Source organism: Platichthys flesus, chromosome 3 (genome assembly GCF_949316205.1).
Source record: "Platichthys flesus chromosome 3, fPlaFle2.1, whole genome shotgun sequence".
NCBI classification, from domain to species: domain Eukaryota; kingdom Metazoa; phylum Chordata; class Actinopteri; order Pleuronectiformes; family Pleuronectidae; genus Platichthys; species Platichthys flesus.
In genome coordinates this window covers 7616317-7626227 of record NC_084947.1, presented here as the reverse complement: position 1 = coordinate 7626227, position 9911 = coordinate 7616317, and the positions used below count along the sequence as shown (strand labels likewise).

At 41.8% G+C, this 9911-nt stretch overlaps 1 protein-coding gene across 1 annotated transcript; it reads right to left on the bottom strand.

Moving 5' to 3' along the window:
* Positions 1 to 6997: 6997 nt before the first annotated feature.
* Positions 6998 to 9697, bottom strand: ptger4a (prostaglandin E receptor 4 (subtype EP4) a). Its single transcript, XM_062381666.1, has 2 exons — positions 8755 to 9697; positions 6998 to 8247 (listed from the first exon to the last, which is right to left on the bottom strand). The coding sequence occupies exons 1-2, from the start codon at positions 9535 to 9537 to the stop codon at positions 7702 to 7704; spliced, it is 1329 nt and encodes a 442-aa protein (XP_062237650.1). The 5' UTR covers positions 9538 to 9697; the 3' UTR covers positions 6998 to 7701.
* Positions 9698 to 9911: the final 214 nt, after the last annotated feature.

The window sequence follows — 9911 nt, the reverse complement described above, 5'->3', positions numbered from 1 at the left end:
AGATACAAGATTAAAGTTGAATTTTACAGTTGTCATATGAATAACTTACACAGAGTAAAAACAGATAATTATTACAGGGTAAAGTAAACCCAGTATCATAAATCTGTTATATTGACCAAAACTGTGTCCACTTTGTCCCGATTTTTATATTTTTCATTATGTTTTGGGTTATTTTAATACTTCCAAGACCCTTTGATAAATCATTTGCTTTCCTACTCATGCACTCTGTGGTTTCTGAATTGGCTCGATACATCAGTCAATGCTAATGTTGGCAACCAGGGCATCTTGGTTTGAGTTATGAAGTGCTGAAATCTTAAAATAAATCAGGAAACAAGCAACGTTTAACCCACCAACATTGTTTCTGACCACTGAATTTGAGAAAACCTCAGACCAAGACAAGGGAACCCGATCCCCGGGCGGACGAGAAGCACGGCCTCAGGCATCTGGAGAAGCTCAGCGGTCAAATTAACCTGTTTTTGAGATAAATGATTAATGGTGCGGATAAACAAGGAGGGGAAATGTTAGTCAGCTTGTAATAGGTGATGCAGGGGATAATGATTATTTGAGAATTGAAGGAGAAACATACTTAGACTCAGCAGCTGTAAAAAAAATAAAAAATGCTGAGAGCTCCAAGAATCACAGAGTAAGGAGCAGAGTTGGCAGAGACGGCAGCGCGAGTGTCTGTGGGGGTGGGTGTGGGAGTGATTTTTTTTGGGGGGGGGGGTGCTGTTGGCTTCCAGTAGGTGTGGACATGTGACTCCCAGTTGGAGCACCTCTCTGTGCAGTTGTGTTAACTATCACCGTTTGTGCTCGAATAAGCTACAACTGTAAACTGATGTGTCCTTCTGATGGGATTAATAAATGTTATTGTTTTTCTGTAGTAATGATGTATTTCTCACGTATTTGTGCTAATGAACACTGGATTATAGAGATATTATTCTAAATGTTTTCGTTTTTAAGAGATAAAATGACTTTTGGACTCATTGTGATATGGCGTATACTCTGGCCCTCTCTTCTATTTGTTTTAACTGGCGCCATAACCAGAGATTTTAGAAATATCCAATATATAAGAAAAACATCACTATCATTTGATAAAATTTCCAGGACTATGTAATTTATTTATGGTAATCATTTTCTCTTTTTCAGTCTGTGTTTTATGACACAAAGTTTCACCAGTTGATGGTCTGAAGAACCCAAACCAAAAATATACTGGTATCAGCCAATACAAATGTTTAACTAAATACAATTATCAAAATGTAAACACAACAATGTACATCCAAAGGACATGACTCTCAGTATTAGTTATGGTTCTGCTCTTAGTAGTATTTAGTATTTATGGTACAGTTGTGTGGTCGATTTGTTTGAGTGCTGGAAAGCCCTTACATGCATGTGCATACGTGCACGAGCACACTTGAAGAGTTGTGGCTTGTTTCAAAGGTCATGAAACCGCCGTTCCTAAATTTACATACATTAGTCAAGTAGGACTGACCACATGCTCAAATGTTCGACTGACTTCATGAATAGTTTCATCATGTTGAGGATGTTTAGGCAGTCGGCCCAACGTCTCGCTATGTGGGCGACCATTAGACGACACTAGTAAGTAGTTTGTGTTAAGGTCAAACTCACAGTTCCTCATTGGAATTAAATACTTGTGAAGTGTTGTCATTTATCTGTCACACACACAAGTGCAAAAGTGTGCGGGGGCATATCTGCTGGAAAACTTGGTGGCAACAAAGCATCAGTATATCGCTAACCAACTACATGTATTTGTTGGTTTAAAAACTTCTGTACGAGACCATCACATCCACTGTGTAGCGTTTCTCCACCGTGTCAAAGTAGAGTGTTAGCGACAGCCACGTGTATCACGTACAGCTCGTCTGGAAGGTTCCTGAAAAAAGCTCAGGGAAGCTGCTGTGTGCTGCTCTTTAATGAAAGTGGGGTTAACCAGACGTAAACATTTGCCAAACCAACGACTTAATTTGTCTCCATTGAAGTCCCCCCCCCCCCCGACCCCTCCTGAAAATTGGAAATCTGTTTGATAACACTTAATTTGTTCCTTTTGTGTCACAAAGGTTTTTGTTGTTTCAACGTGGAATTATCTCATTATTGTCTCTTTTTGTGGTCGATATCTGACCAATCTAGAATCAGGCCAGCCTCAGGGGGCAGTAATGAGTCCATTAGAGCGTAAGCCACATTCCATTTAACCTCAGAAGGATTCAGAAGTTGCAATTCTAACAGAATTTTGACTTTGAAGGTCAGAGGAACCCAACCACCCGTGATTTCGAAATCCAAGATGGCGCCTCCTTATATCAACAGTAGTGAAAGCTATAGTTTTTACTGCTTCTTGTTAAACACTTCTTAAATGTGTCGTACACATAGTACTGCCCAATTACTGTCTGTGGACATTTTATTACGGTGTTAGTATGTGTGAAATGCTGAGTGATGCGTTATTAAGAGCTGTTAATGCTAACACTGGATAGTGGAGTAAGGTAAATATTGTTCCTGTGCAACTGGAATGCTACCATCTCAGGTTAATCGGGTGTGGCCTCATTCAAATCAAAAGTTGTATTTGCAAAGGAATGCAAAAAAACGATTCACAACTACTTTTCTAAACTTTTGCAGAGCTTTCTTGTGCAGGACGCAACTTTACCTTCTTTACTATTTATTTATTCTGACTAACTCATGATGGTACTCTCTACTTTATTAGCTCACATTACCCACATGCCACTGACGGTTGTCTTTTCGACACTTTTGTCTAAAACACACTCAGTACTGCCCAAAATGTTTTTGCTGTGTAGGCCAACTTTGTGAGTGCAGGTTCTGAGATGGATGAGGCGAGATTTTGTAGCTATACTATAGCCAGCCACTAGGGGGTGACTGAGATATTTTGGCTTCACCTTTAGGGGGGCTTTCATGTCATCCATCTTTATTTAAAGAAAAAGCACTGGAGGTTGAAACCGGAGACAGATTGTGATTTTTGCTAAATTTCAATAAACACACGATCTTCATCCTGTCTGCTTGTCGCAGCATGGCGCCTCCTATTGGTGGTAGACATTACATGACATGCCACAGTGATGCAGTTTAAGTGTGTTTTCAGCTTTAGCGACTTGAGATGGTTGTAGGCGTTCATTGCATTTTCTTGTAGCACTAAACATGATGCATGTCGGATATCTTCTTACCATTTCTGCTTTTTTGTGTGTGTTTGTGTGTGATTTTTTGTTGCTTTTGTCATTTGTAATTCCTAAGATGAAGACATACAACTTATGTCCCTGGTTTGATCTGACCCAGAGTGTGGGAGGTGCACAGCTCGTAATGACAGATGATTTCAGCCGTTAATCTTTCATATGGACGTTCAGCAGTCCATTTCCTCGGCAACATGTAGTTTGTGCAAGTAATATGAATTTTCCTGGGAGGTCTTTGTGTGATACGAATTGGAAATATATGGATATTTCTTGCTCAGAAACCCACTGAAATGACCCACTGTGCATTGTGGAGAACACTAGGAAAATATGAAAAATGTGACCCTGGTGTATACACCCCCACACACACACACAGTGACACACACACATATCTGCACTATTAACACACGCTATAATGCTTTCATTGCTTTTGAACGTTTGTCTGTCCGCTTTAAACTTGTCCCAGGAAAAAACCCATAATCAGATATGTAAATATCATATTTCCATCCACTCGGAGGTCTGAGCACAATAAGGTTTTTTATTTTGTTGGAAACTATTTCACTTCCCATTTACAGGAACAAATTGATCTGCAACTACTTTACAAGGTGTAAAACAAAACCTTGTAAAAATCTAGATTTCTGTGTTTTCTGTGGCTGGCTGGTGGGTCACATCATGTGGCTCAGTTTTTCCTGTTTGCATGAGTATTATATAACAATGGAGATCAAAGTTATCCAATTAGTTTCATGGGAACTTGCTGGTGTTCATAATTCTGCTTTTAAGGCTTTGAATTAAGTGGCTCTACATACTGTGTATTTGTGTGGGATTTACCAGAGTCAGGAGGGTGAGCTATTCCTTCCCTGGAGCTGCTCACATCGCTGTTACTGAACACAAAGTACCAGCATAAAGGAAGCTGGGATTCTAACCCCTTTAACCCCCACCCTCCCCCCCCAACCCCCCAAAGGCAAAACATGTAATTTACTTTTTCTTGTCATCTTTAATTTTGTTGGTGTTTCATTTGTTTTGTCTAAGAGTTTCACTCTTTGCAGAAAGTCTGATCTGATCTAGTGACACATTAAATCAAGGTTAATCTAAAATTTACAAATATATTGCTTCGAAAATAAATTTTAAATGAAATAGTTCCTATCAATTTAAATTATATATAAATATATATGTTGGTATAGCTCCAAGAAATACTGTGTCCATTGCTTTGAATATATTGTTTTAGACATATAGGAACAACATTAAAACAATTCTGTTTGTTTATTTTTGTATATTAACTTCTCTTGACTTTCACTGATCCAAGTTTGTGTTTATATATATATATAAAAATCTGAACAAGAAAACAGGCTGGTCTTCTCACTAATTTGAGGAAAACTACAAACTCCATGTCATACCTATTTTGTTCAGTCATCGGGAGAAGCTCAGGCTCTTATAACACTCAATTATCACTTTGGGAATCTGTTCTACTTCAGCTCTGACACATTTCTGGACCGGGATTGTTTCGTGTCCTTTTCAATGGAGGCTGACGGCAGACGTGGTGGAGCAGCAGGTGCTCTCTGCTGTGTATCAATGGCCCCGGAGGTGACAGAGTGCTGTGCGTCACCGCATGACCCCGCTGATGTAAAGCAGCTCCGCAGGTTTGTAATAACATTTGTTCAAAGTTGTAGATCACTTATCCACTTAGGATTTTACCCAAGTATCACAGCTCCCACCTGAAATACATCCAAAAGTACTAATCCCTTGGACTGTGAGTAAGAGTGAGACATTCAGAGGAGACGCTGAAACCTGAGGTCAGGGAGGCTCTTCCTTGCAGATCATTTGTATGGAGTGTGAATGTACACCTGTTCACACAGATGGTAAACATCAGCCTCATTGCTTGTCCATTTATGCATTTAATTAGGTGAGGGAGAGCAGAGAGGATCAGATTGCAGAGTAGTAGGAGGCCTGTCGTAGCGTCTCCCTGTCGTACGATCCCATTTTTCCCAGTTTAATTCGGTTAATGTGTGTCGTTCCCAGAGTCGGGAGGCCGCTCTGCCACTCTGTCTTCACGGCGTCTCTGCGATGTGTTTACCTTAGCCACTGCATTGCTTGTTTAAGCTTAATTGCAATGAATTGAAGCCTCAGATTGTGTTTATTGTTTCAGGGGAGAAGCTCTCTCGGCCAGGTCTACTTCCTGAGGTCCTGTTTTCCTTTTATTTTCCATTAGACTAACACGCTCGGTTTTCCTCCCCTCCTCTGTGTGTCTAGCGTTAGCCATTTGACACATTACCAAGATCCAGAGGCTTTTTTCTGAGCTTTCAGGATTCTTCATTTCGAGTGTTATGCTTTTGTTTGTTTGTCTGTGGACTTTGGAGAAGCAGTAGCCGGCTCTTCTCAGGGCCGTATGTCTGCACTAATGGGGTCATGGGATGATCTCACCAAACCTACCAAGGGATAAGGAAGTATGAGAAACTTGATCATATGAGCAACTTCCGCTTCATGTTTACAACATATGACGACATGTCAAAGGCCACGTAAGCTGTGTAAATGTAGTGTAGTAATGTTATATGCATTTCTATTCCTGAATTATCTGTAATTTCTGCTTAGATTTGACACATAAAAATGGTATGAATTTAAATTAAAAAAACATGCTGAACTACTGTAAATGTAGACTTCATTCTCAAATACTGCAAAAACATATTATAAAAATATTGCCTAATTCAAAATGTATTAAGAAACCTAATATAGTTGGTCACTTTGATGTCAAACGCTGCCTTTAACGAAATATCGTTGTACTGTGAAACGCCAGAGGGTCGTGTTACTCAGCATTTATATATACATGTATATAAATATATAATCAAAGGTAACATAAGAGACGAGAAGGGCAGAACATAATCCACGACATTAGGCAACAATCTGGAGTCAATTTAAAAAAATGGAAAAGGAGGCGGCGAGCGATTTTCAAAGCTGCTGAAACTGCAGACATAAAGCTCATTTGAGTGGAAAAGCTCAGACGAACACGAGTTCAAAAGTTCAGTCTATTATATGTCGGTAAGACGGGAGCAGACGGTGTCAATTGACTGACATTATAGCACATTAAAGAAGGGAACATTGCCACTGTTAAAAACGCAGCTTTGCACAGAAGGGGATTTAATGGATACTAGAGCTGATCATAGCAACTGTTCTGTGTCTTTTCAAACAAAATACCAAACATTTGCGGGTGTTGACACAAGAAATTCAAGTTATTTGTGATTTTCTCTGTTTTATATCACTGGAAACTGAATATTTGTGGCTCTGCACTGACCTTTGTTGGAAAAAATAAACAGTTCACAGCTCAGACTTTTCCTTGGGTTCCTGGAAGGTGCATGTGATGGGTCATTTTCACAATTTTCGAAAAATTCCCCAATTATGTGAGACAGTTGCCGGCAACATAACTGTTGGTTGGAAACCGAACGGAAACACAACATCCAAATATGTTCTTTAAATATCGTTTGAGTTCTTTGACAGATACGACAAAGGTGAAAAGACATAGAATATAATCAATGTGGAGAAATACATCTATAGACTTGATTTATTAACTAGAACCTTCTCCCAGAGAAGAATAATTTTATTACAGACAACATTTGACACAACATGGATCATTTAGAACATTGCACTCCTCAAACTGACAGCTGAGACGAAAAGTGTCTTAATACTCCGCACCAACCAACATCTGTCCACCGCCTTACACCACATCTTCTGTAGCTGCGGAAAAATTGTCCATCATTACCATCAGTCAGATTCAAAAATTGGTTTGGTGTTAATAACTATGGCACAGGACTCTTTGCCCCCCCCCCCCCCCCCCCCCCGACCGTATGATGGAAAAGAATGTTTTCTTAATTTGAGATGACATATTTGTGTGTATTCCAGGACAGAGGAAGAAAAACACTGGTATTCACCACATTATAATACTGCACTGTACATTAGTCATAGAACTCACACGATACCGCCTTCAAAAAGCACTGTACAATGGAGTTTGTTAAACAACCCGACCCTAACAATGGCATCACATGTGCCAGTGATTACTCATAAGGACCACATTCAGCACTGTTTTCATTTACCATATCGACCACAATCTTGTGACTCAATTATTCTAAATTACTGGCCCCATCCACTTTACTGTAATGGTTTCCACAACGATTGAACAAAGTAGCTGAAATTAGGAGGGATAGCTTTTCACCCGCGGATACTTGAGCCATGAAGAAGTGGGTCATCTCTGCTTTGATAACTGCTGTATTGGGCAAAATGACCAGATCTGTTCCCACAGTCACAGATAGCCATCCCTGAGGTAGCTGGGTGCAGAAACGAGATGACGAAGCTCTCGGCACCTCAAGTTTCTCCTTCGCTTTCTCGCAGCATGTGTCCGACTTCATGCAAGGAGTCATTCGTTATTTTTATGTGCCAACCCCGTTCTTCAGGGTTTTCAAAGTTAATTTACTGAGGAGTAATTCAGTAGATGATCTACCTGTGAGCGATCCAAGAACTTTCTCCTGATTCAGTTAGTTCAGATGCATTTCTCCTCCGCTGTCTCAGACTTCAGTGACATCTGGATTGCAGGATCTTTTGGACACGGCAAGTCTGAAAGGTCCCTGATTACATCTGTCCCTTCTCTGCTCTGAGCTTCAATGCTGCCCTGCTCAGAGGATAAAGAAGCTTGTGAGTTTCTGCCCGAGGACGGTCGAGAGCCAGAGAGTCTGTCTGTTTTATGACAGCTTCCAGGGTACACCTCACATCCCTCTGGCAAGTAGAGGAAGGTCTGGGAGGTGCTGTTGACATCTCGCATAGAGTCTCGGTGGGAGACCGAGGAGAGCTGATGAGCATCAATACAGGGGAAGTTTCCCTGTCTTTGTTGCCCCCTTGCTTCCATTTTGCAAAACAGACACTTGATTTTCTCAATGAGTTTGAGGAGAACAGCCTTTCGCAGCAGGATGTAGATCCAGGGGTCCAGGATAGGGTTGAAGGAGGCGAAGCGTATCGCTCTTAGATCTGGGTTTTTCTCCAAGTTCAACTCAACTGGGGTTTTGTAGAGCTGGTTCAAAAACACCTGCGCCTGCAAGGACAACAAGAATAGTTGCTGAGTAGATGGATGAATGTTTTTAATTGTTTGCAACTGCGCACGTTTGGATGTGCGTGTGTGTGTTTTTGAAAGAAAGAGTGGAAATGTGGACGAGTAGCCAAAGAGAAGAATCACCAAGAGCAAGACAAGAGGAAATTTAAAATAAACAAGAATATGTTTGAACTTTCCTCCCTAATTACCAACGTGGACTTGTATCAAACTCCATGAACAGATTGTTCCATGTTCAAATGGTACATTTCCCCTGAAGAGAGCCGTGCGTAAAACGTGCACAGTGGAAATATGAAAAGACAAGAGTAATGGCTTATAAGGGGGAATACAAAGTTATTTATTATCATATATTAAATGTATTGTCTTATAACACACAGGAATGTCTCAAATAAGCTTGACTAAACAGTTCTAAAAATTGTTTTATACCTAAAAGAGCCATGCGTAAAACGTGGTTGGAATTAACACAGTGAGCGGCGAGAAAAGAGAACTTACAACAAGGGGGATGGAGCAGATGAGCACCACTGCCGATGTGCCTATTAGCAGAATGACCATCTGAATCTCTGCACCGGCCAGACGCCCGAAGCTGCGTCCTCTCCTCAGCGGGTCCACGTTGCGCCCCATGTCGGTTCCCAGCGACATTCTGCGCACGAAGCGCCGATGCATCCTTATCAAAGCCACACACACCAGCACGTTACAAATGACAGTGGCGAGAATCAGGAGCGAGCTGAAACCTGCATACATGTAGGAGTAGGCTGCATCGCTGGTCTTGTTGCTCCTCCACTCTAGAAAACACCAGGTTTGCGGGTATTGTTTCTTCACCTGTCCGAAGCCCATGATCGGCAGAGCGCAGAAAAGCGCGTTGGAGATGTAGATCGTTAGCAGAGTTAAACCCGCCAGTCTCTGGTCCACATAATCATTGTAGAAGTACGCATGGTTTATAGCGATGTATCGCTCCACCGACATGGCACATATGATGCTGAGTCCCGCCAGAGAGAAGAACAGCATCGTGAATCCAAAGTACTGGCACAGCGGGTCGTCCCCGGGCCACGATCCTTTCACATAGATGGCGATGGTGACCGGACTGGCCAGCAGCGTGCCCAGCAGGTCCGTGACCGCCAGTCCACACACCAGCGTGTAGAACGTGGTTTCCTTCTGCTCTTTGCGGGACTTGCAGAGAACCACGATGGCGATGACATTCCCAACCACCCCGAAAATAAACATAACAGACGGAATGGTCGGCACCATGGTCCTCCCGGTCATCGACTGATTATTCATTGTTCTGCCCTCTACAAGCAGCTCAAGACGAGTGAAACAACTTTTCTTAGCGCCAGTATTTCCAGTCTAAAGCTTGAAACTCATGTGTACTGTGCCCGAGTGCCATTGTCAAATAAAAAATAAAAAACACCTTGCAACTTATCTCAGAAGACAAACTTTAAAAAAGAAGCTTGCGCGCCTCTGAGCATCCTCTGTCTGTTGCTGCTGCTGCTGCTGTGGTCAGCGACGTGTCAGTGGCGATTTGCTATCAGAGACTCAAAGATGTGCAAGACAGGAGTTCACTCACCAGCACAGAGAGATACAAAGCAGGCAACAGACACCAGGGACTTCATTGAACTGAGGCTCTGCCTTCAAGCTTCCTGCCGGGTTCAGTC

Coding starts and splice junctions, on each gene's coding strand:
- ptger4a (XM_062381666.1), bottom strand. CDS start 9,537: ATGAATAATCAGTCGATGACCGGGAGGACCATGGTGCCGACCATTCCG. Junction 8,248..8,754: donor TCTGCTCCATCCCCCTTGTT/GTAAGTTCTCTT, acceptor TTGTCCTTGCAG/GCGCAGGTGTTTTTGAACCA.